Source organism: Pyrgilauda ruficollis, unplaced genomic scaffold (assembly GCF_017590135.1).
Source record: "Pyrgilauda ruficollis isolate IOZ18807 unplaced genomic scaffold, ASM1759013v1 scaffold16, whole genome shotgun sequence".
Taxonomy (NCBI): Eukaryota; Metazoa; Chordata; class Aves; order Passeriformes; family Passeridae; genus Pyrgilauda; species Pyrgilauda ruficollis.
This window is the reverse complement of record NW_024514764.1, coordinates 8,378,874-8,406,477: the sequence shown is the minus strand read 5'-3', so window position 1 is coordinate 8,406,477 and position 27,604 is coordinate 8,378,874. Positions and strand designations below refer to the sequence as shown.

The 27,604-nt window shown below is 36.2% G+C and overlaps 1 protein-coding gene and 1 long non-coding RNA gene across 6 annotated transcripts in view; one reads left to right on the top strand and one right to left on the bottom strand.

Moving 5' to 3' along the window:
- Positions 1 to 27,297, bottom strand: LOC121350694. 5 transcript variants are annotated; one of them, XR_005954688.1, is made up of 3 exons: positions 26,658 to 27,035; positions 10,283 to 10,378; positions 1 to 791 (listed from the first exon to the last, which is right to left on the bottom strand). XR_005954688.1 is itself a non-coding variant. In XM_041462227.1 (3 exons), the coding sequence occupies exons 1-3, from the start codon at positions 27,206 to 27,208 to the stop codon at positions 781 to 783; spliced, it is 300 nt and encodes a 99-aa protein (XP_041318161.1). In that variant the 5' UTR covers positions 27,209 to 27,297; the 3' UTR covers positions 1 to 780. The 5 variants fall into 5 exon arrangements, 2 of the variants coding, with proteins under 2 accessions (XP_041318161.1, XP_041318160.1); XM_041462227.1 differs by lacking the exon at positions 10,283 to 10,378 and adding an exon at positions 27,166 to 27,297 and having other exon boundaries at positions 26,658 to 26,903; XM_041462226.1 differs by lacking the exons at positions 1 to 791; positions 10,283 to 10,378 and adding exons at positions 798 to 1,927; positions 27,166 to 27,297 and having other exon boundaries at positions 26,658 to 26,903.
- The window catches only part of LOC121350695, a 43,963-nt gene continuing 31,240 nt past the window's right edge, over positions 14,882 to 27,604 (top strand). Inside the window, exons 1-3 of the long non-coding RNA XR_005954689.1 lie at positions 14,882 to 17,285; positions 18,899 to 25,323; positions 27,220 to 27,335. This is a non-coding gene — a long non-coding RNA (uncharacterized LOC121350695). The remainder of the gene's footprint in view (positions 17,286 to 18,898; positions 25,324 to 27,219; positions 27,336 to 27,604) is intronic.

The following is a 27,604-nucleotide window of genomic DNA, read 5'->3' as shown; positions in this document are numbered from 1 at the left end:
AGCTGTGCAAAGTACAATAAAGCTTTACCAGAAGATCCCAGAGGACCATAGTAGAGGTGAAGAGAATAGTCAGCCTTTATGAAATCTTGGTTAACCAACATTGGGCTGAACAAGATAAAATGTGGCAACAGAATTATACTGGTATGATCTGGTTTATTGACATACTTGTATACAAATACCTTGACCAGCATGGGTAATAGCAATAACTTAAATTTATTAAAAATCCCAGCAAGAAATTGCTATAAGACACTACAATTAATAAGTCATATTTTAAAATGTTGATAAAACAGCAGAAGTCATCAAGACTGCTGTTTTTGTAGGATATTAAAGGCTAGCTATTAAAACTTTTTGCCCTGCACATAAGTATTTTGAATGATACAAGTTACAGTTCTGTGCTTCCCTCCAAAGGTCTGTAGACAATAAGATTTCTCTTTCCAAATGTTACTTTTTTTCTTTAAAGAATGTGTGTACATGATTAAACCAAGCTTGCTCTTCTACCTAATTTTTTAGAGAAGAACCATCTTTCTATTGGTGTATTATAGGAATGAAGCTCTCTCCCCCTTCACAGAAGATGGCACAATTCAGAAGAAGTTGTTTCAGAACACACTCAGTTTAATTACAGGATCAGTGAACACAGCAACATTTTCTTGGCAACAGGTAGAAAAGCTGGCAGTTACTCATTTTCTCTGGAGCAGTTTCTTGGCATTACATCGTTGCATTAGAAACTTGGATTTCATTTCTCACTTTGTTTTTCTGTTCCCCTGCTTCATTTCCTCTTTATCAGTTTTCTCCTAGTGGTACATAAAAATAACATACTGCATTCTTTGTTACGAAGAAAAAATTAACTCATTTGCTTTTAAATCATAAGCAGTAATGTAATGTGCTAGGAACCTTATACATATACTTATGCATTATCTGATAATAAATAAGGTAGATAAATGAAGATCATGAAGAAAAGATAAATGTTAAACTGATGCAATTGCCGTTGCTGAACTTTTATATTAAAATATATTACATGCATAAGAAAAAATCAGGTTTATAATGTAAATCTACTGGTATATCAAGCAAGAGAAAACCCTTAGGGTAGAAGGAGAACAGCTACCAGCAGTCCTTGTGACTTATGATAGAGTTTAATTGCTGTAGCCTTACTGCCCCACTGCCCCATGAAGTTCATATCTATTGATCACTGCATATATTAAATTGAATTTAATACTTGGAAGTAGATATCATATATTACGAGTAGCATTTTTCAGAGAAAATCTATTGTTCTCCTTCTCTTGTCCCTTTGAGAGATTAAACAAAACCAATAAGAGAAGTAACTGCTGACTGAAAAGAAAGATGGTGTAAACCCTGCGTATCTTTACTTTCCTATACTTTAATATAGTCATACACAGAGAATATGAAGAATTAATCAACAATCTGCACTGGATCAGTGATGGAGCTCTCTGTGCAAAGATGAGCCACAAAGAATGACACACTTAGTAGTAACTGATAGAAGTTTTAGGAAATAATTGTATAATTGTCTGGCATTCAAAACCATCTTGCTTTTTGCTATATACTTACCTTTTTTTTCATTGTTGCTTTTAATGCTATCACAATATAGTTTTATTAATAATTTTCATAAATAGAAAGTAATTTTGCTCAGATCCATCATTATTTTTGTGTTTGTACAGCATATGGAAGATAGAAACAGATTCTTCTTAGGATCATGCCATGCCTGTACTCTGGCCTTATAATTTTAGTTCATTTTTGTAACTCTACATAGACTCATTTCATCCAAAGGAAAAAAACCAGCATTGGAAATGTTTCTCTTTTCGTCCTTTCCGATTACTTAATGCCATTGTAGAGCAGCAATTCAGTGTGGCTCCCATTACTGATCTGCATCGTGTACATTGTCACGTCTCAAAACAGTCTGGTTCTGCAGTTTCTAGGATTGAAAGGAGTACCAAGATAAGGTAACTTTTTAAATTTTTTTCCCTTAGGAAGTAATTTTGCCCCAGTGCCAAAGTAAAATATTTCTATTCCTTTCTGGAAGTCTGTGAATCCGAAAGTAGGGCAGTACTTTATTAGGTTAAGATGTTATGGTGTGTTTTGTTGAAAGCATAGCTTTAGAGTTGGAGTTTTTTTAATATGAATTGTGAAACAGTTTCTGCAGATTCCCTTCCATAAAAAAAACCCCAAAATATTTTCAGAGGTAGTGAAGAACAGGACAAAAAGAGTTAATAATCAAACAGAACAGCTTCTGGAGAACTTTAAACTTCTCCTCTAAACATTCAGCACAGTGGTAGCCTAAAATTTTAATTTAAGTTTTTGCATGATGCTATGAAGTGTTTATAAGACTCTGCAGTGTTTTTCACTAAGTCTGGAAAAAATTCAGTAACTTTTTTAGCAGAAATATTGATTATCTCTGTGTAGCTCTTACTTAAGTTACTTGAGCTTATCCTTAACAAATAATGGGTTTTTGAGACAGGGATGGCATAGATCTCTACCCACAGATGCTAGATTTTCTGTCTGATTTCTGTATACTGTATTCTGTCAGGAAAACAGTTACTAGAACTAGAAAGTGTTTCTTTTTCTGCAGAGACACCTTAATTCTGGAGCAGGATTCTGTTTATCTGTTTACAGACATAGCAAACATTAAATTCAATGCTCAGTACCCTGTGTCTTCAAATAATTTATTGAATCAGGTATTACTTAGTCAGGTCCTGAACCTGGGTGCTGAATTATGCAAGTCCTTTGAAGCAAGACTAATGTTCAGCTTCTCACTTGTTCAAGTATGTCAATTCAACTGAATTATGCCTCAAAAAAGGTCTATACTGAACTTTTATGATATTTTTATGCATTTTAAAAATTTGTAAATATCTGCATACAGTATTTATCTGAATTTAATTTCAAAGGATTTGTCTGGAAAACATAAACTAGAATGTTATTCCACTGGTTTTAGTTCTTTTTCAGATCTTATTTGAGTGCTTAAAGAAGAACTTTCTATTTAATGCTTCTTTAGTAGTACTCTTCTCAAATTTCAGTACTCTTCTCAAATACTCTTTCTTTGGAAATAATATTAAAGATGGATTTGCTCTTTTAATCTTGTTTCTTTATTTCCTCTTCTCTGCATTCTTACAGTACAGTTTATATAGTGATAAATAAGAGAGTAATGCCTGCCGATTTTGACTCACTTTGGATGATAAATATGAGAGCAACCACTAATGATTTTGACTCACTTCTGTGTTCCTTTCAGGGCTTTCTCCTTTTATTTTCAGGCTTAATCACTGCTATTGTAAAAATATTTGCTGTCTTCACAGAAGTTCCCAAAGGGTTTTTGACTATGACTTGGGTGTGTCCTTTTATTCATACATATATAATTGATCCACCTATGCATGTTGTTAATTAACTGCCAGTTAAGTACAAATATTCTTATTTTTCCCAAATATAAAATACACTTTTTTCCTATCATGCTGTGCCACACTTAAAATAGTGTTTGAGGAATTTACTTTAGATCTTTATTTAGATACACTTATCCTGGGATAAAAAAATATATTTTTGGTAGCTAAACATAATAGGCTTTTAATTGTTCTACTTTTACTAGACTTAGTATCTGAATTTAGTGCAAGAATATAAATCTTTTCCTGAGGTGCCCATGATCATCAAGTTTCCAGACTGAAAGTACTTAGAAGTCCAGACTTATTTCAGCAATTTTCTGTACTCTGAATCTGTACTCTGTACTCAGAATGAATGTTCTGTTCCACTTTCAAAAGTTAAAAAATAGTTTCTTTTTCTTTTAAAAGTCACTATCTTATTTATTTCTAACAGAATACTTACTTAATCACATAGTATTTACTATGACTTCTCAATAGTTTGTGTGCTTCTGCAAAAGTTGCAGAAGTCATTTATTTCCAGAGTAGAGGCTTACTGTTAGATTGGTTATCTTACAATTTCCTGATAATTAGTGTGAGAAAAAAGCTTTTTCTGAACAAAAATTGTGGTCATGTATAGCTTACTTTTGACCCATTGTAGTGTAGAGAGCAAGCAAATTTGTTTCCAATTTTTCATATAGCTGATTTTCAGTTCAATTTATATTTTTCATAATCCTTTTCATATGTTGTTCTCTTTTAACTGAGTTGTATTATTGCCATTTACAACATCAACCCAAATAAGAGTACGGAATAGAGGACACAAAGGAAAAGTAAGAATAAACAACTTACAGTCTTAATAATTCTCAATTAGCTGCTACTTTGGATCCTTTAAACATGGTGATAATTAATGTGGAAAGCTCTGGAAGCCTTCGTAAGCTAGCTTGATCATCTGAAGAATGCCGGTACTTATTAGGGAAAGTTCATGATTCATACGCAAGGATTAAGCCAGGAGAATCTTGTGACCTAAGCAGCCTGGCTCTCCAGTGGTAAAAGTGGGATTTTCTTATCTTACAAAAAATTACAATTCTGACAGACAGCAGGGATGGGAGCAGACAGGACACGTTTGGCTTAGGAGCGAGCAACTCGCGGGCTGTAGGAAATCGCTGGTTTGGCACATGGCTGGTACCATGACAGAAATACAAAGTTAAACTGCAGCACACAACGTGTTCCACAGGGATGAATCAGAACATTCCTGAGAAATGGTAGTGAGGAGAATTGTAACATGAAATGTGAGGGGGTTTTATGTTCAACATCTGAGTTATCCTTGAGAAATTTTTAGTAATTTTCCTGATTGCTCTTCCATGGGATCTAAGCACTTAAATCCAAACACATGAACACTTATCACAGTTTGGTAGGTGGACAATTCTGGATGTAAGATCTGGAGGCATAACATGAAATCCAATCCTTCTTGTAATAGTAAATATTGACTTGACAGAATCAGTCGCCTTCAATACTTGAATTTCTAAACTGAGTTAATAATTAAACTTTTGATATGTATGTTTAGAGCCTTGGGAAAAAAAGGCCTGTGAAATATGAACAATAAGGGATGCACAGCATAAATGAGCATTGCAAACCAACTCACTGAGACAGTCACATAAACACACTATCCTTTTGCAGAGCTCATTGACATAAACAATCTTGGTTATATTTAGAAGCCTTGCCACCTCTATTCTTCTCTCCTTTTTTTAGTGCTCTCACTGCATTTGACAAATTGAAGGAGAAAATGGAAGTACAAAAGCTGTAACCTAAATCATCACTTTTTAACTGGAATTTGCAGTCACAAGCATGAGAAAAGTAAAACACATATTGTTTCCATTTCTTTTTAAAAATGGATTAATATCAGCAGGCAAAAATGTAATCATTGTATGTAACTGATGATCCTCTTGGCTTCTTTTACAACCATACTGGCAAATTCCTTAGAATTCTCAGTGCTGAGATTTCTGGCAGGCATTTGAGGGTTTCAGTGGTAGCTTTTGTGGGAACTGCAGGGGTGGGGTCACAGCAAACTCCTTTCTGTGCAGTTGTGTATCATACAAAGCAGTTATAAGGAACGGTGATGTAACGTACATACACAGACAGGCCACTCACTTCAATATTACATCAGGGGGATGGTTTGAGTTCTGTGGAGGAAATACATTTAAAGCTTCATGCAAAGAGATGATTTGTAGGAAAAATTTCCCATTGTTACACTCCTGCGCTTAGTCACAACATCTCACATTTATGTGTATTCACACTTTCCTTTGCCGTCCTGTTGAGTTGTGGTTGAAATAAAAAAGTCATACAATGAAAATTATAATCCATAGCAGTACATACAGCAAGTTCCATTGCTGCTATAAATTATATCTTTGGTACTATTAGCTAGAGATGTTTTATTCACTAGCATCTATTCATATAATCAGTGCATGTGCCAGAAGGTGTCTGCCGCAGACAAAAGTGGGCCCTAGAAGTTTTGTGAGGATTATAAAGTCTTTCAAAAATCTGTACAGTTTGTATTGGGAAAAGTATTTAATTCATATTTTATTCTCATTCCAAAGTTATGCTCATTATGAATATCTAAATATACAGAATATACATAATCCTGACACTTGTACAGACATGAATCACCTCACTTTTCAACACGGCTTTAAATAACAGAATAGAATATTTTACCCATAAGAAAAGAAAAAGCAAAACAAGGATTGTGACAAAATTTAGATTTTTTCAAAATTTTCCCACAAGAATTGTAAAACTATAGCAAAATATACTTTTATTTATTTTCTGCTTAGTAAAAAGAATAAAAATTCCTCAGTTCTACATGCTTTGTATCCAGGCAGTCCTGTTCCTCTGTAGAATTCCATCACTGAATTACGTTCAATGAAGATTACAGGGCTCCTTGCAAAAGCACAGTTTGCACAGGGAAGAATAACACTTTATATATAATAAATAAAAACTACTTCTACAATGTTATACAGGTTTAGGATTTAGATTTTGGAGCCAAAGCCATCGGTATACTTATTGTCTCCTTCTTAATGGGTATTGCCACAATCCATTACTCAAAATTATAAAGGATTTCTTCATAATAGGAAATGGGCTGAACAACTCAATTTTACAAATACCTGGAAAATAGAGATTATGGTAAAAACAATGCTGCATTTTTCTGAGTTTTACCTTGCAGTATTTATTTTGACAACCTTTAAAAATTTGATGTAAGTAACTGAAACTCAGTCTTTATCAACATTTTAGGAATGCGGTGTATGGACTCTGTAAATTCCACCAGTGCCTTTAAATTCCACAGAGTGGGATTCCCTACAGAGTGCTCTGCAGTAGGCTTGTATCAGAGAACAGCTATTTGCTAAATCTTTTCTAAATATATGTAACTTGGGCATTTTTGTTAGCAGTAGTTGATTTGAACAATCTCATTGTAATGTGTCTTAATTAGGAGAAAACCCATTTTTCCCAACTATAAGTCATTTTACATATCGAACCAATCCAGGCTTACAAAGCTCTCACATTAGGCTGAAATGCATTTTTCAAATGGAGCAGATTTCATTATTAAATCAAACCTTCCTACAAACAGAACAGATAGCAGGAACACTAATAACACATCCATAAGTCTTTCATTAAAAGCTGACAGATATAACAATGAGAATTAAAGTCATGTGGTTATTTAAAAATACTTTTCAGAGTATAAATATTTTTGCAGTGAAATTATAGTCAATTCTTCAGAAAACTGTTGTAAAGGTGATTTTCTTGTAAAAGCAAGAGAGATTTCTGCATTATTTATATACTCCTACACATGATAAATGGTGTCAGTGCTGTCTTTTTTATTAGCATGTCTTTCCTACAGTATTTATGACATTAGAGGATTAATAGTATTGGCTGCAGTCAAGTGCAGAGAGCACCATGAGGGCTTCTCCTATATATTTTAACTAAACTATTGCATTTTAGGACAGACTCTTAGGCTAACAACTGAGTTTGCCTTTTCCAGTAAATCCTTAAAAGATTTTCTATTGCAATTTGTCCATGCTGGTAAAGACTTGAGGAATTCTGATGGAACTGTGTATGTGTACTCTGTTTTGGTGAATAAGTGGTTATCACAATTAATTAAAGGCAGTGAAGATTTTGCCAGAAAACTTCAATCCAAGTACTGAAAAATCTTACAGCAAACTATAAGCACATTGTTTTCTGTCACTAACCACTAGTGATTCATGTAGGTAATTGTTTGAAAATGTGATTTTTACATTATTTATTATAGTCAAACAGTTGCTTATGGATAAACCTTATGCTACAGGTAAAAATCCATTCTACAATAGGGAGTAAGAGTAACATTAATGATGGGTGCGTATGAAGAGTGTAAATATTGAGTGAAAATGTACACTTGTATTAATGAAACATATTTGTTGTGCAAAATGTGAAATAACACCTACAAGCGATATTTTTGAATGTAAGTTTTAAGGACAAAATGCAGTTTTCCTAGATGATTTCTGGATTATGCTACTCATTTGACAGTGTTCTGCAGCTCAAAGCAAGTACTTGAGATTTTTCTCTGGGATTATATCACAACAGCTCTTTATTTGGTCCAACTACTGAAATAATGCAAAAATAATTTTCCAGTTATCATGCAACATGCTTTTTTATATGAAAGTCAAGCAATCTCCTTGTAGCCTAAGGTCACAGCCTGGCCCAGGCAGTGTTAGGTGTGAAGAGATGTACAGACACACATCCATGGGACACTGCCCTCACACACACAATTTCTCATTGCAGTGGCAACTCCCACTGCAGCAAAGGAGCCTGTTTAAATGTGGAATTAAGCATAGGATTTAGGGTTAATTTGTTGTGTCCTCTCCTCAAAAACCAATATTCCAGGAGTATTCCAGAGGAATGAGTACAAAGAAATTGCCAGCAGTAATATCTAAAAAGTCATCATTCTTATTTATTCAGTGTGTTAATCCAGCTATCAGAGTCTGTGTTCCAGAGAGAACCTCCTCTGGGACAGGCACCAGCCATTTTTATCAACCAGAATTTCCAGTCTCCAATGTTTAATCATTCTGCATTTAATAGGAGAGGGACCCTTCCTGTTCAGTACAGTTGTATGAATTGGGATTTTAGTTTTATAAATATAGCAAAAATGTTTCACTTTGGTAAATAATTAGGCATGAAACAGTTAGCATGGATAATTCCTTCACTTTTGTACTGGTTTCACATACTTCAGACTTACTAATTCTCCAGATTCTGCAAGAATCACGGCCAAAATCTCTCGAGTTTCATGTTATTGCCTGTCACCAGTACTATTTGCTGTGTTGAAATGAAACCAAAATCAGCTTAGGCACACTGCATATGTTAAAGGGAATTTTGTCTGGGTTTCCAGTTGATTTAAAAGCAAAACAGCCTATTCAAATCAAGACTCTTATTATAGATTGAGATTTGGTTTTTAATTCACACTGATCTATGTGACACTTGTAATTTATAAAAGTGATTTTTAGGGTGAAATATAGAAATAGGGACTCAGAAGAAAATGTTCTGTCAAAATAATATTTTGCTGTATTTAATTAGAAGTAAAATGGTCTCACAAATCTACTTATTTAAAAGCATGCTAAACTTATGGTTGTGCAGATCAGTTTCTGATTTCAAAGTCTTGTAGAGATGTCAGGTAATAGAGACACCTGTTTCTGCTGGGGTTTTTTATGACTCATACCACAGGGATTTTTACAACACAAAATGTTTAATGTATACTTTTATACTGTAGAAAGTTTTACCAATATGATAGTAATGACATAAAAATCTTACTGCCAGTAATTTTACGGAGACAATTACTGACTGTTTTGTCATTTAGACTTTATCTTTGATCATGTTACTTCCTGTGAGTTAAATGTCTAGCTGCTTTATTTTTTTTAATGTGATATTAGCCTTGTCTAATTCAATTTAGAATATGTTTATAGGTGGAAATTATTTCTGCATGATAAATGCATTATGTTTTCTATATTCATGCTCAATTTTATTTTGTCATTTAAGAGTATCTGTAGGTTGCAGGAATAGATTTGTGCAGTTTATAAAGTGGTGCCATATATAGAAGAGGCAGCCACAATGAGACAATATTAGAATACCCCTTTTCTCAGGATTTCTTCTGATCTTGTATGTAAGAAAAATAATGTGCTGATTTTCATTTTTTTAATCCTCTAAGGAACCTAGTGACGTTAAGGATAATTAATCCCTCCTTACTTTGGAGTAAGTTCATCATGGTCCCTAAAATCTAGGGACCATGATGAGGACTATCTATCAGTGAAGAGTAATGGTACTGTCAAAGAGTTATTCATCCTCTCACATGATAAGCCTCTGAGGTAGGTCGGACTCAAAGAGGAATTTGCTGAGTTTTGAAAGATTCTACTCTGAATCTGGACTTTCCTACAAAACCAGACACCATCCTTAGGGATGTTAAGCTGTTAAGTCACCCTACAAACATTAAAATGTGGGTTTTATAGAAAAGACGTATTTCCTTTGCACCTCCTAATGCAAACCATAAGTGTATATATATCTATATATCTGTATATAACTAAATAGATACTGGTTAGGCCTTGCTCCTTAAATGACCATATGTTGCTGTGAGGCAGAACCAGATACCTGCATTCTGAAATGTTTGCTCATTATTTTAATCACTTACATTTAGACCTTGGCTAACAATCTATATGGCTGTAAATCTAAAAAACAAGTAGGAATAGATATTTCATTTATAGGACTACACATGATGTACTTCCCATATTATCAAAAATCACTTAATAAAGATTTATTAAATTTTTAAAATTTGTTACTTCACTAAGAATTAAACTAGTCATGCTCTGTAGGAATGCTTTCTAATACTCTCCTCAGTTTATACTCCTCTGTAAAGAACTTACCAGTCGGCTCTGTAGTATTTTTTCTCCATAGAGGAGGACTATATTCTTTCAGTTCCATTCATTGTTACATTCCATTTGCTGCTTTACTAGGATGTCCTGGTTTAGGGGACACAGGATTAACAAAGTCTTCCAAGTATTGTAACAGGAAAGTAATACATTCACAAAAATTCTCATTAAAGTCCTTATCTTCAAGTTACAAAAGACTGCACTTTTTAATGATTAAAAACCACATACTGAAGCAGCACATACTTAGAGAATGATTTTGACAGTACTTGGGTTGCATGGATTTGGGAAGATCCTCTTTCTGCTATCCCATTCTTGTGTCTTGGAGCTCTTTTACTGCAGTAATAAATACTGAACTATTACTCAGGAACATAATATGTGTTTAGCAATGCCTAACTAACACATCTCTTATTAAAACAAATTCAGTATGGAAATGTACAGTTTTAAATGCAGAAGATCAAATTATATTTGGGGTTGTACAAGGTAAGGCTACAAGTACAACTAAATAGCACCTTTGCATCAAAGGTGCTATTTATTTCTTGCAATTTATATATTGCAAGATTTATGTCTGTTTCATAATAATCTGTGAGGATTCCTAATTCATACTATATTATTTTTAAAATTCAGAAGGAACTCTATGTAATTCTAATCACAACTGGAATACATGATGTAAGAGCAGATGAGGTACATATCTGAGCAGAGATAAACATCAGAGCTTGTTGGGATGAATTCCTGTGCAGTGCTCCTGGTGCACCACCTAAGAGCCATTACTTCAGAACAGTTTCCCCTCCTCCAAATTCCCTACAACATGTACTGAAAGGAGGAGTTTCAGAATCAGGGCCTACTTCCAATATGCATCCTCCAAAAAAATAAACAAATAAACAAAAAAATCCCCTGCTGGCCTATTGTTTTAAATGAAGGGGTTCTTGAAGTGCCTTTGTAGATTACTTTTGCAATGATGTGTGACACCCAACCTAATGTAACAGAACCTGATTTAAAAAGTAAAAAAAATCTGCTTTAGACAGGAAAATGAGTCTAAAGTGCTAGATAAGTGATCTTTTATGATATATGTGCTTTATTCTACCCTAAACATTGAATCTGTCAGACCCAATCTAAGACAAATATTATCAAACAATATTCTCTTCCATTTTATCTTCATTTTATTAGCTCCTTACAGCACAGACTAAGCAAAATAATCTTAAACTTCAGAAGACAAATCTATCTGTCTGTTTTCTGTGCTTGCCATATGTGATCTATTCATCTTAGGAAATACCCTCAGCTAAGTTGGTGTGAAGCTGAAAGACTGTTCATTCTTTAAGCAGTGTGATGCTCCTGTAGGCAGCCACTCAGCTCATCTGGGACATTTCTCCTTATTCCTGCATTCTCACAGCCTGCTATTTATGATGCAGGCCTGCATAAATTCCCATAACGATCCATTAGTATCCTGCTTTCTTCATGCCACAGTCAAGGTACAGTAGTTTCGTAAGATGTGTTACCTGCTGATTATCACAACACAGACTTTGACAAAACAGATATCTGCTGATTGTCACAACACAAACATCTACTGCTGTTAAATAACACACCCTTTGGAGGAATTTCATTGCACTGCAAGAAGCTTTTAACTTCACAAAAGACTTAAATTGAAATGTACACATTACAGACCGTCTTAGACTGCTCACATTCTGAATCTTAGAACTGCTCTTAGCACCAGTTTTTAAATAGTGGAACTGTCTCCTGTATCAAGAGACCTCTAATTTTAGTGCCCTGTTTTATAAAGGCCATATCCCACCCCTGAATTTACATGTATATCACTGTCTGGTTTGTTGTCTAAGTTTTAAAATTCTAGACTGGAGAATCAGAGGAAGCCAGAATAAGCCACTAAATATGTGAATTTCATAAATAACTGAGTGAAAAACAATTAATTAAATTACTGAACTTATTTAGTAAATTGAAAATATCTAACATGCCAATAGCAATACTTCTGTGCTATTAGCCTCAGAGTAGCTCAACTTCAAAAATAGTAACCCATAGTTCACTAATATTAATATGGTGAATTAATATGCTACCAAGAAAATTTAATATTTTCAAGAAAGCCAAGAATCTGCACATAAACAATGTCTGCCTTTTAGCAGAATGTGATTTAGTGTCTAAGAAAACAGAGGGGGGAAAAGCCCTTGCTCTTTCTCCTTCAAAACAGACAGGAGTGTGTTTACTTTCACCAAATATCTGCATGTGTGACACTGTCATAAGCCTTCAGTTGCTGTAAAACTTTTTATTCTTTCCCATAAACATCCTGCACATGCATCTCCCATGACTGTGCCCTCAGTCAAGGAGGAAGAAGTCCTAAAAGACTGTCAGTGTATTCAGTCATGAGCTCCCAGTGGGAAGCCAAGGCAAAGGACACAGTTCTTATACAATGGGCAAAGGTACCTACATTCCACAGTGCCAAGCAACCATCAAATCCAGAAGTTCCTAGTCCTTACCCTTGCCCTACTTCAAGCATCTGGGAATCATTGAAGTCTTGCAAATAACTGAAAATATTACCTGACTGGTCACTGATCACATCTTGCTAACATGTACATTTGATCTTATCCTAATTTTCTTGTCCCTTTTACCCCATATTGTGAGACAGGATATTAAAATAAGTTCTTATGCCTTTGACAAAGTGTAACAACATTTGCCAGACAAAATGTCAGAATTTTCTCCTAGATGTGTTATTATTATTTCTCTAGAGCCATAAAAATTGGCATACCACAAATGTCAACGGTGCCTTAAAGTCTGTCTTAGTGGGGGAAAGGGACTATAGAATAGTATGGTTACTTCTGTAAGGGAAAAAAACCCCAAAATTTCCTAAAATAATTGTTGGATAAAATAAATGATACAAAAAAAGTCATTACAGTGTAGGATCTCTTCCTGCAATCTAGGATTAAGTTTTTATCATCTGTGATTAATATACCCACATCCAGGTTTTGCCAGTAAACTCTGATCCTACATTGCTGTGTTATCTCTTTGTTTCTCCTTGTTTATATTATACTGCATTGCCTTACAAAAAGGAAACTAAAAGTGCCATTTGGGATGTATGGCAGGATTTTTAATATTTGTTTTGGCAGATCTTAGTTCAAATACAGATTTGGTGACAACATCAAGAGTCAAACACTATCAGTTTGTTGTAAGGCATGTATGCCTACATCAGAAAAATAATCAGGCAAGAATTTAATTAGGCAAGTGCTAAATCAAAGAATACTTTAATACACTGTATTTAGTTTTCAATAACTACAACAGACAAAAACATGGAGACAAGATCTCAACATCTACAGTTAATTTGAAAAGACACAAGCAGAAAAGACTACATCACTAAACCAAATTCTGCCTGTTGTGCCATGACTAACAGATTTTCTTGTGAGTGTAGAATTCAGACTGCTATATCTGTACCACCTGAAAATACAGACCCACAGAGCAGCGGTGTAAGTTTACAAAGGAGACAGACACATTGAGGAATTTACTACAAACAGAAAGAAAAATTGTCTGTAGCAATGAAAGCTCCAGTCACTAAGAATAGAAACCCTTTTTTCAGCAGAACTGTTTTTGGCATTGACCAGTCATTTTTCATTTTTCAGCAGCACATCAGAACTTTCTACCATGTTTATCTCTTGCTCAAACTAATAAACTCCTGATACAACTCATAATACCCCTTATCAAATTGTCACGCATGGCTGTGTTTGTTAACTTGCAACAAGAAAATGTTTATCTTTTTGCTACAGTCAAAGCAAGAAGCAGAATTGAAAGTTGTTGTAAGGAGCAGCTGGCAAGTGGCCTGAAGTCTAGAAACTTTGCTTTACTCTTCTATTTTTTTGTTCCCATGCCTTTTCTCAGCCCAAATTTTTCTGTATTCCTGATGCTAAAGACTGGCAATAATTATTTACATCCTAAAAAATATTCCAAAATCAGGTACAGCACCTTGAATTTATTATTTGTTCTTTCCAACCTTTTAACACCTGAGTGTTAAATGCATACATCAGGACTGGGAGATGCAGAATCATCATACAGAACAGAAACAAAGTCCCTGTCTCCCAAATATATCTAAAACTCAATGTTTCTGCTGTAATACTGCAATACTCTGGTCCTTTAGCATAAAATACTTAATTATCTTCAAGTGTTCTGTAGGCAGAATAGGAAAATATATTCTTCTGGTCTCCATAAAAAGATGAAAATATATAATAATGTCAATACCACCCGATAATGTGCTTCATTAGAAAGGGTTTTTTGGGGTTTTTTGGTGCAATGAGATAAAACTTGCTATTACAGGAATTGTAATATACTCTGTGGATTTGCTATTCAAGGATATATATAATATAGAATACTCTTTATATAATAAAGAGTATATATATCTATATAAAAGTATTATAAAGAATAATATATAATACTCTTATAATATATAAATACTCTGCTGGTATTAACTCCTAGAGAAATCAGTTAAAACTGTGTCATTAAAGCATGACTGTTTTGTTTGCCAACCAGAGTTGTAGGCAGTTTTTCAGTTCCATTATTAACAGTTATAAAGGAAATTCTCTTTGGGAGTTGGTTGAGATGAAACTCAAGATGTAGTAGTTCACCATCTCTTGCTATCTTGTGGGTGACGTCTGAGAAAAAATCAGTGAAATGCTAAAATAGCAGCGACAGAAGTGCAGCGCGCTGTGCCTGCTGAGCAGCCGCCGCTGCAGCACAAAGGACAGAGGCGCAGGGCGGCCCTGCAGGAGGGACCGGGGTGCTCCAGGCCCCGGGCCGGCTCTGCGGGGTGCTGTGACAGCCTGCTGGCCTTTGGGTGGCCTTTGGGGGGACACTGCCTGCACACTGCGGTGTGCTGTGACAGCCTGCTAAAGGTGGCCTTTGGGGGGACACTGCCTGCGCACTGCGGTGTGACTGCCTGCTAAAGGTGGCCTTTGGGACACTGCCTCCACGCTGTGGTGTGACTGCCTGGTAAAGGTGGCCTTTGGGACACTGCAGGCATGGCCGGGTCCTGCTTTACATGAAAATCCAGAGGCCAGAGCAGCCTAATTGGTGTCATTTTTCCACTCACACAGCCCCCTCCGGGATGTTTGCAAGGCTCTTATCAGGAAATTGCAGCTGTGGCTCTGTACCTACCTCTGCTTTTGGGTGGGTTTTTTGACTTCTTGGAACTTTCTGTTTATTAACTAGATAATCTGGAAAGGAGGAGGTAGGAATGGAGCTGGTACAGAAAGATACAGTGTTTAAGACCAGAGCCGATATTCCAGACCAAAACACATTCTGGAATTGGGTGACAGCTGTATTGCTCCTTCTGGCAGGTGAAGTGCTGGCACATGCCACCTGACCTCACCTGGGCCCCAGTCAGGGCATTTGGCACCTCCCTGTCACTGGCCAGAGGGCAAATCAGGGCCTAGACCTTGAATCCAGAACCTCCTGCTGAAACATTCACCTCCCGATGCTCAGACTGGAACCAGAACTCTGGATATGTTTTCATTTCAAGTATGTTTGAAGAAAGGATTTGTTTCCTTTTTTGTTTTAGACACACACAGAGTCTTAAAAGAATAAAATGGTGACATTCTTGTACAAGTTAGAATAAATCCATAAAATAAGATTTTATATGAATTATCAAAATACTGAAGGTAGACTATTTGAGTATGAGCCCAGATTATATCACAAAGTCCACATTTGATTCAGACTACAGTTTGGGAATCTTGTGGGCTCACTCAGTTCTCAATATTGCCAACTGCAGTCATGGGATAATTTTGTTATGGATTAGGTCAGCACTTCAAAAAGGACTAGCACAGATTCCCTGGATTTATACAGGAAGATCTTATTCTTTCCTCTGAATAAAAATTAACCTGCTGCAATCTTGTTTGGTATTTACATTGTTCTCACAGCTGAGAGCTCCAAAAGTCTCAGATGGTAGTCACAGCAAGGCTGTTGATTTTGTTTTTAAGGGAATATACAAAATACAATCTGTCATTGGAAAAGTAAGGAAAATTTTGAAGTGGCTTCTCCTTAAAAAAAGAACAACCCAAGCCCCAGTAGTCAACAAAACTAATTCTGGTTAAGAATTCCAGTTTTTCAGTAAATTATTTATTGGGTAATCTCACCCGTTAAGTCTAACTACTGAATAAATTCATCATCTCCAAACATTTCAGCTTCTATTTTAATTTCTTAAGTATAAAATAGGTCATATCTTGATGAAAGTATTATTATAAAATATGTGGTTTCTTTTAATGATTTTTATTCCCTTTCATTGATTCCTTGTGTTGCTAAAGTGTATGTACACACTTTTTTTCCAGCTATAGCTGAAATTATGTCAGACATGGACTTCATAACTGACATTTGCACTTGTTGATAATACAATGATAAAGATCTGCTTTAGTCAGAATCTTGGCACTAAATATTTAAATATGGGAATAAAATTGTATGCACTCAAAAGTTAAGGAAAAATAAAAGCATTTGCACATATTTAATCAGCCATAAATAGCAACAAATTAACAAAGTCTGAAGCAGTTTAATATAATTGAGAAGTGCAGTAGTGACCATTTATTCCTGGAGCTTATTTTTTATGCACTTCTGCTTCCATAACTAAGCATTCAATGAAAAGCTCCATTGCAGGCTGTGATGAATCCTTCCTTCCCCTTTACTTCTGGCCACATTCTGCTGCTTTATTCTATATTTTATATATTATTCTACATTCTATATTTATTCTATAGACTTATTTACAGCATGTGAGTAGTGGTTTCTCTCTTGCAGTTGCTACTCCCTTTGCTACAATACTTCCCTTTCCCACCTCTTTCTCTAGCCCACTGTGGAATGAGGTGGCTTTATCCGAGCTTTCCTGAGCAGCCTCCTTGTGCCACAGCCCGGAGCTGCTGCCTGCGCTCGAAGCCTGGCTCTGGAGTCACCTCCCCACAGGTGACAGCACAGGAGCTGCACAGGGACCCCTCAGAATGGGCTGGAACAGAACTGACATTATCTTAATTTGGTAATGTCCTTTGCATGTCCTTTCTTCTATTTTTGTTTCTCTATTAGGAGACTGTTGGTAATCAAGAATTTTATATATAATAAAAACCTAAAATGCTGTTAATGCTCTTCCATTTTGTAAAAGAATCAAAATATTCTCATATTACTCATTTCTTGGCATATAACAAATACACTAATATCTTTTCCACTGTGGAAATTCTATTTGAAAAATTACCTACTTGCTACTGTTCTAGGTTTTAGAGCAATTTGTTTGTTTCAGTTAATGTCTCTTGGCCCTATAATTAAAAGAAACTAAAATCTCTAAGAAGAGGCTAATAGAAATTTTTGCTTTGCTAATATTTAAGAAGACAAACAGAGAAAAAATACTATCTTTTACAAAATGTTTGACACTGAAACCTACTTACAGCCTATTCCCAATGTGCTGTTAGCTGCAGTGGACAGTTTTACAGACGAGTTTTGCAGTCCTTCCTCTGAGGCTATATCATATCCAAAGATTTTTGTGACATACTGTTTCATACCAAAATTATTTAAATACTTAAACAATTTGAAGCACGTATTTGAATTCAGAAATTTAAGTACACATCTCAAACCTTATGCTTGATTCTCATTTTCTAATGCTTATTCTTCAGTGATAAAAATGCGTAAAACAAAATGACAGTTATATGCTATTTGCTGTTGTGTGCTTTTTTTAAAAAAAATTTCCATTAGATGCAGAGTCTACGAGTGTCATTTGGAAATAAAAAGAATGCTGAACATACACCTTGGTACTTGGCATGTTTAGAATAAAAACATAATATTAATAGCTCTATTGGTTTCATACCTTGTATGTAACTGTAATTATAAAGGCTGGAAAAGCCTCAAGCCAGTCTGTGTTATACCTTCCATTTATGTCAGAAGGTGCTAGGGATCATCTTGTGATCAGTAGTCCAAATAGGAGCACTGAAATATTGATGTGAAAATTTCAAATTAATGTAATGACTGTTTTCTATTCTCTGTCTATACATTAATTTGAAATGCTGTTGCATCTTGCAGTGTTTTATGTTGAAGGACATATTCCAGCCTTTTGACCTGTGAATACAAAATTGTTCAACACTGCTCATTCTGTCCTTCTAGAAAGGAGTTTTCTTGTTTCTGTACTATTTCTCTGCGCAGCACAAGTTCTGAGCCTCAGTCATATCAGCAAGCCTGCTTTGTGACCTGTAGGACGTGACTTGACCTGTAAGATTTTGCTGCGTGAAAAATAAGACCCATTCCTACAGGAGAATGAAGAAAAGCATCTCCCTGGAGATTAAACTTTTATATTAAACTGCTATGGTGAATCCACCCAGTTAGTTTCTTTCCTGTGTCACCAAATATTTTGAAGGGTATTTAAAGATATTAGCAGACCCTGTCAGAGGGACCATGCGACACCATCTATAATTTCTGTTAAGCGAGTCAGTGAAGTCAAGAGTACATTTAACACAAAGCAGTGACAGTATTGTGTGTGCCCCACACTCAGCTACTGAAATAAATGTTACCAGCACTGCACATGTCAAACTGATGATGTATTGCTCTGCAAGACCAAGAAAACAACAAACCATGTTTACATGTGTGTGTTCTGCCTTCTCCTTCCAGAACTGTAAGACTGCAGGCTCCAGGGGAACCTGCCACCCAGCAGGAATAAACTGTGCCTGGGAGATCCCTGGCCATCTCTCCCTTCATGCGAGGAGCCACAGGGCAGGACTGCATTCCCAATGGACTGTGACTTCCTCAGAAGCCTCAGCAAGAGGTATGGCCACACAAAGACCTTCTGAGTTGAGTGAGCATAGAATACCTGACAACCCACAACGTCTTCTTCAGGTATAATCATAATTTTATTTTGAGACTGTATAAAACCACGATTTTAATATTTCGGTGCTTTTAAATAAATGTACTGAACAGATCTATGAATTTCATAAATGGCCTGATGTGTGTTTCCAAAAGCAGTGGCTCACTTACAGCAGTCATTTGAGTTAGCTTGCAAAATATCTGTCATATTTTTAGATACAAAATGCTAAATTCTTATGTAAAAAACAAGTTAGTTGTACCAAAAAAATTAAGCTCTCACTCTTAAGCCAAACCAGACCCCTCTTCATAATCCCATGCAGTTATCAGCATGTCTCTTGGATTTATGACTTATGACATTTATTTACCAACAGGTGGTTGCATATCTTGCCATTTATATTTTAAGCAACAGTAAACACAACTAAAAATAATATAAGACAAACAAAATAAAACAAAACTCAGTGGTGTTTTTAAAGTGTTTTTAGAGAAAAGCTGTATTTATAAGCTAGGTCTTCAAGTAGTTCTCACCAGGCCCAGCAATACAGAAGAACACTGCAAGAGCAATAAGGATTTTTAGGGGCATTATGATAGTGTAATGGAAACACATCTGCCCCCAAAAGTCCCTCATTTTCCCTGCGGTTAAAAGCCATGCAGGATGTGGTGAATGCTGTGGAACATCAAGAATGAAACTATAAAGAAAAGATTTTTAAGTTAGAACAACTTTTCAACAATACCTCAGGATTTCATCATTTTCTGTTAGTCCACTGGATAGTAAAACTGTAGTTTTTCAAGGATCCTCTAATTCATTAGCTCTGGATGTAGAAAATGGTTCTATCCATGCAACAAAGTGAATTTTGAGGCAGCTATCTTAGAAATACTATTATTGGGAAGCAAAATACATTTTGCATGAAGCCCAGACAATACAGGACAATTTTTCTTCTTTCAGCTCTCCAAAAGAAAAAAAAAAAACCAAAACAAAACCCCAGGATAACCATAATTAACTGTTGACCTGCATTTCTCATTTTTAAGGATACTTCAGTGACAGAGTGAACATTAGTTTACAGAAGAAAATTATACATAATAGAATTATAGAACATCTTTTTAAACAATTTTACTATATTTTCCAATGAACAGTCTGGGCAGTTTTCTATACATACAGAAGGACCAGTCAGAGTGAAAATACAGAGTGGAATCCAAATTTAGTAGGCTGAATTATCCATGTTTATAATATCATTAGTAAAACAGGTAGCACATTTGAACTTTAAGTTTTGCCCATTCAATTGCCATGCCAAATGAAAATTTACTATTTTAAAACAATCCACACTGAGTAGCACCTAACAGGCATGTTCTTCACAGATTCTTTTAGTACAAAGCATAAAATATAACAATAATATTGTTAGAAAAAAAGCAATTTTTCAGGTTATTTAATACTATGTTCTGGGTAATACATTTGCCCTTTGATCATGTTAAAATATGAAAAATTAAATAAATTATTTTCTCAGGTTCCAGAAATTTAAACATGATCTCACTTGCATTTCTTATGGATGTAAATCCAGTGAATTCAGTGGAGATACTTCTGACTTAGAGCAGCATCCAGGCACCTACTGACAGAGGTGTGTGTGCTTTGTGTGATTTGAAATAGGCCTTTGATTACAAAAAAAAGCTTTAATACAAACAACAGCAGCATCAAAGCAGAAAGCCAGATTTTGCTGACCATAAACCAGAAATTTTTAACAGCAGCAATGTGTAACATCTAGAAATGCCCTTTCAGTACAATTACTGCATTCACTTAATTTTTCCTGATGCATGTGGGCCAGTCCTGAAACATCCTGAAATTATTTTTCTCACCTTGTCCTACAACCTTGCCTTGCCAATACATGCCTTGTAGATGACAAAACACATTTTATTTTTTTTTTGGGGGGGGGGGGGGGGGGGGGCATTCTGTTTTAATTCTTGTCCTGACCTGCAAATGAAAATCTTTACTTTAAAAATTAGTAATTTTTTTAATAGTCTAGATACTATTTTATATGTATTCATATAGAAAGGCCATGATTGCAGTAAAAGATTTGGACTGTCTGACTGAAGCTGAGATATTTCAAATAGCAAAAATGCATCAATACTACTTTATACTGTTGAATTGTAGTCTCCCCAAATAACAGCTAAATTAAAATTAACAGTATTAACTGAAAATATCAAAATAGTTTTATTTAAAAGTTTTTCATTTATATTAACAATGTAAGTATTCAGCATACTAGGAAATCACATAGGACTCAAATTTTTAAGACTTCTTTTGAGATGAGCTAGGAGTAGGTATGCTCCAAACAGGAAAAAAACCCAACAAAACCCTGGAGCCTATGTGTAGAGAAGTATGATTCCAATATTTTAAAAAAGTGTTGGTAATTCAAGAGCCTTGTATCCAACAGGGAGTCAGAGATCAGGGGTAACCTCCTGGAACCAACTGCTAACGTGTAGTCCTGTCAGCTACCTCACAAAGCCAGTTACCTTACTAATGCATGGGCCTTTATTGCTGTTGATATTATCTTTATTTACTCTGTAGGTGTTGTAAGAAAGGTCCTGAAAAAAATTCCCAAGCTGAATAAAGCCTATCCATTCACACTGGAATAGAGAATCAATGTCCTTGCCCCCAAACCTTGTAAACAGGAACTATTTGGGCATTTTGACAACAGGCAAAACCCCCTGGTTCTTTGTTTCTTTTTTCCATGTTTATACCTTTACCAAATTCTCTACATGTTTGCACTGTTTGACTGAGAATAGCATATGGCATTGCAGCAAGGGATTAGTGTAGTTATTAACTGATGTGCACTGTGAATTGGGCAAATGATGCTTTAAATTCATTGATTCCACCAGAAGCTCAAGCCACGTGGTGTGAACCACTTTTCTACCATGTCTTCCACTACAGGTGCAGCTTCCAGGTGACAGCAGTGGTTTTTCCCCAAATCTTTTAAACCCACCTACAAAAATCCACTTTGTTTTGTTTTTGCTACATAGGCTTCTAAATACAATTTCCAGGGCAGGTAAAATGATCTTCTGAGTGATGTCTTTAGAAAATACGCCTGAACAGACTGGTTTGTGTTTGCATAGACCTTTCTTGTGGCAGGAGGTCCAGGTTCTCCGCAGGGAAGCAGTGCTGGTGTGTAAGACTGCAGCAGGGAGCAAAGAACAAGGCACAGTTTAAAAACCACACCTTGAGGGTCTGTGTTCTTGCCCTGGAAAACTCTGGATAACTTCCTAGGAAAGGACAACTGATTCTGCAGCCTTTAGTAAGGCAAAAATTTTAATTGTTCCAGGTCATGAGTTTCCAAACTTGGGGTCGTTATCTCTCCGTCTCTTTTTCTGCGTCTGGATCAGAGCGGAGTCACAAAACTTTTCTGTTGCAACACAGGATCAGGAGGTGTCAAAGGTTGAGGCCTTGCTTCAGAAAACACAGGCCCCAGAGCAACCTCCAAACCATGCCACAGGATCTGGTGGAGATCCTGATCTTTTCACTGCTTTCAATAAAATTTCAAAAGTAAACAGATTAGGTCATTTAGTAATCCTCTGCTGATTCAGTGTGTTTGTGAGCTGGTTTTTTAAAGGTTTGCTTAAAAATGTAGAAAAGTCATTCTGAAAATGTAGTTTTAAATTTATTCTAAATAGAAAGATAGCTAGTAGGACATTCAATTTCGTAAATTATAAATGTAATAAATAATTGGGGTTGATATTTCTAAATATTTTTATTTCAATAATTAATTACATTTTTATCTGAAGAAAATTTAAATTTTTATTACAAACAGACCATCTACTTTTTATCTTCTGTAAATTTCTTTTTTTCATATCAAATAGCAAGATAGATTGATCCCAGATATTGAATTATTAATACTGTGGATACACAGTGCACTTCAGGAGTCTCAGCTCTGAGGCCAGCACCCCAAGCTGCACGCAAACCTGCTGGGAAAACCAGTGTGAGGGAAAGAGATCAAATTTTTATAACACAGATGTTTAGAAAATCTATCAATGTTTTGTCTAATCATCATTAATTTAAGTAAAACATACAAAATGAACATACATTTAAAGATTAAAATATACACATGATATCTATAGCAGCAGATATAGATGCTGCTGTTGGTTATATATGTGCTGTTGGTTCTACTGCACACCAGAGACAAACAGGAGCTCTTTCTGTAAGCTTATTGATGGGAAAAAAAATGTGAATAAAAATATTGTATGAGGGAGGCCTACGGAAGCGTAACTGTGGTCTTTAACACTGCTTATTAATCATTTAAGTAGTGTATTAATTCTATAGCTAGGTTATTGGTGCTAGAAGCAATGCAAGTGAATTTTATATATCCTCAGTAGAGAGCCAGATAGAATCTATTTTAAAAAATAATCTAAAAATAGATGATTAACAAAGTGTGATCTTTACATCTTACTGGAAGTAGCTGCACAAAATTACGTTTTAATTTAAGAGCTTTTAAGTAACAGTTGGTAAGAAGCAACTGTGGTATTTCAGCAGAGCAGAGCTGATCTTTGCTGATGTTTGGATATGTTTCTCTTTTCCCTTAAAGCAAGATCCTCACATTGATCCACTTTCTCATCTCTAATTCTCTGCTCTTACATTCTCAGAATACTAGAGAAGCAACCACAGGAATTAAACCAATCCAAATCTGACAGCTAGGAAGATTGGACAAGTCTGGAATGTATTCACAAACTAAGTACTAATTTACTCTAGTATAAGTCAAAAATAAAAAATTTCTACAGTTACATTTTTAACTTAATTGGCTTATGAAAAATTAATCTTTCATAAATGCTGCTTCTGAACAGTATTATTGTAATGGAAAATAGTAACTAAAAAGCATATTAGCACCACAGTTATTATTTAATCTAAGCTCCTCCAAATCAGATTTCAGTCTTAAACAAGTGAGGAATTTGTTGCACTGATGTTTGGATACGTCCTATTTCACTTTTGTTGCAATTATATTGCTAAAAAATGTAAAATGTGAGAATTCTATAGAAAAATCTTGATAACTCATCCTGATATTCATTTGCATAAATGTACAGATCCTGCATGTAGTCATCAGATAAATCACATGCCAACAACTTTGCTTTCACAGTGTATCACTGTCTCACTTCAGCTGAATTTCCAGGCCTTTTTGAAATAGTCAAATTGATTCAGTCTGTATAGGTCAACTCTTAAAATTAACCTGACTGCAGTGACAATGTGATCACAATGTGAATGTCTGGATGTTTATGTGTAGCTTAAGCAGGTGATTGATTAGCTGGCATTAAATGTCAAAACTATGCCAGACACCTTTACACCAGCTGAGCTCCCGCATATATGTTATGTGAATATGCTGAAACATTGTAAAAATTACAATTTGTATCATGTGTTCATTTACTGTTAAATATCTGTGCAGTATAGTTGGAACCACGAGAAAGTTCAGTACCTCTACCAGTGTTTTCAACACTTTCTAGAATCCCATGAGGAAAGTACAGCTGTGTAACTTTTAAGTAAAAATAATACTTCAGTTATTCAGGATATTGATACAAAAATGTAAATAGTAACATGAACTTAAACAGGTTTACCCTGCCTTACTCACAATAATAAATTCCACAACTTTTACCAGTACAAAAATCAGCAGTCTTTAAATTGAATCACAGATAAAGACCATGCACATGTGGACACACACAGACACACAGAAAGGAACGTTCAAGAGATACGTTATAATGAATATGTTGTGAACAAAAAAAAAGAGGCGGGGATTGACAATACAAATGCTACCAGGGTTTAAAAGATTTTTTCAAGGTTTAAACTGCCTCTCTTTTCTGGGAACTGTCTTTTCTCCCAATTCACCTGTATTGCATGACCACCCTTTGAAAGGTGACTTTTTCTTCAGCTTTTGCTGTTTTTTTAAGAGAAAAACACCACCAACAGTTAGAAAACTTCTCCGTTTAACTTTCAGAATTATTTTATTTTCTATCCACTTTTTTATTGCTGAAGACAACATTAAAGCTAGAACATGATTATCTATTTAAAGTGCATAATAGCCCTTTACTAAGTGCAGCAGAAGTTTACTACTAAGTTTACTGTCCAGTGTAAGAGCCATAATGTGCTGTTTTCTTTTGCAGAACAAAGTGACCACCAAAAGCGGGACTTTGTGGGCCAGTTGGATAAAACATAAGCTCATCTCGCCCCCAAAACCCCGACTCTGGAACCACAGCCTTCCAAGATTCAATTTGTAAGTAAAGTATCTTTGTAAGATATGCCAAATCAACTGAGTCATTGCTTATGGAGTGGGTAATTTTCAGACTAATCAAAAGAGAACGTTATAGCCCAGTCACAATACATCCTCCTTCACTTTCTGGACAGCAGGAATTGCTAACAGATACTAATTGATTTTATTAATATTTTATGAACTATTTATCAAGCAGGTAAGAAGCACCTTTTCTAAGTGTCTATAAAATGACACAGAATAAGTTATTAGACCCAGCACTCAAAATATCTAAGATTTCTTCTCAAAGTATATAACAAGTTATTATTTATCTGTTTCACTGTATTTCAGACTAAAGTTGACACATTATAGAGAAATATCTGTCATTTTTCTAAATTTGTTATTTGTACAATAAACTACAAATTATTTTCACTTTACTTGAAAACAGGTCTCTTCCTACTAACAATTACAGTCTCAAGTATTCAGCTCTACATCATCATCTTACTACCCTCAATATTATGTTTCATAAAATCCTTCAAAGATGAGAGGAAAAGTAGAAATTCACAGACTAAAGGAACATATATTCCAAATCTTCACTTTATAATCCCAACAGAGATTCTATATAAAATTCATTTTAAAAAACATTATAGTTTACACTTGGATGGCTGAAGTAGGTTAATGCTGTCAGTTACTTTAAAAGATAGTAATTGCTGTCCTTGAAAAGCCACTATTACATTCATTCTATTTTTGATAATCAAAATGTGGAGCTGAAGAATGCTGTCCTAGCTGAACTGCCTTATAATCCCCAAATACATCCTGAAAGGAAAACGCAGAGAAGTTGATGGAAATTCCGGCTAAGTAGAAATGTTTAAATAATTCCTCTTTCTACAGACCATACATTTTAACTGACTTATTTATGTGTGATTTATTAATCACACGTTACGCTGTGATGATTTAGGAGGTTTTTCTGGCTTGCACACGACCTGATCAGACGGTTCGCACGCGCATTTGCAGTTATTTGTGCCTGGCGAAAGTCGCCGCAGAAGCCACGCGGAGGCAGCGGGACGGGGCCGGTGGCCGGACACCGTGGGGAGCGGACACCGTGGGGAGCGGACACCGTGGGGAGCGGGCACCTGTAGCTCCCGAGGGTGCCGGCACAGCGGCGAACCGCCCGTTCCCCGCGGGGCGCGGCGGGCCCGGCGCCCCGCCCGGCGCGCACCCTCCGCGGCCTGCGGCAGGTGAAGGGGGCGCGGGGCGGCGGCCGCACCTGCGGCCTCGGCGGGGACGTCGCGGGGCCGCGCTGCTCCCCGCGGGCGGGCGGGAGGCGCGGAGCGGGAGCGCGGAGGGAGAGCGCAACTCACCACTTGTCAGTGCCCGCAGCGGTGCCCCGGAGAGCCGGGACCGGGAATGGATCAGCGCCCGCAGCGAGCGGGGATCCCGCGCACAGGCAGCCGCTGGCCGGGCAGGTCCCCGTTCTTGAAAGGAGACAGCCCTCCGGTCCTCGCTCCAAGCCGGCTCCTTCCGTTGGCAAAATCCTGACTCATTACATAAAAAGATCACTCTGCCAGGCGCCCTGAAACATTTCTTCATCACGGTCACGCCACAAGCTAAACAAGAGGCCACATCAAGGGGAGGGGGAGAGGGGGGAAGCGGAGAGGAAAAAAAATCCCAGAGGGTTTTTTTTCTTTCATTAAGATCCTCTTCCTTGAAAAAAAAAAGGGGGAAAAAAAAGTGCAGGGAGAAAAAAAAAAAAAAAAAAAAAAAAAAAAACCCCAAAAAAAAAAAAAAAAAAACCAAAAAAGAGGAGCCAAGGAAAAAAAAAAAAAAAAAAAAAAAAAAAAAAACTAGAGAAGATTCACTCATTGTTACCACAAAGACACCTCTCCCCTTCCCACTCCTTCTCCATGCTCATTCCTCCAACAGTGCTACAAAGACGTGCAGTCTGCGCCGGGAGTTGTGAGCCCCAGCCGTGAGCTCCTCAACTCCGCGGGGGCCGTGCCAGGAGACCCGGGGCGCACAGTCTTCTGCGAGGAGGTGTGGTGAGTCCAAGATCGTCCGAAAATTATTTTTTTTCCTAGAAACTACCACCAAATATAGTAACAGGGAAGGGGTATTCCTAGAAATTCGGGAGACGTCAGAAAGGGAAGATTTGTGAAATTCAGCTTCACTTCCTGCAGAGGGCTCCTGGCACAGGGATAAAAAAAAAAAGGCAATAAAGTGCTTTTCATGCTTCTCTGATCAGATAATGGTTAAAAAAAAGAACGGTAAAACACTTAACTCACATTTCTCCGATACAATCTAATAGTTT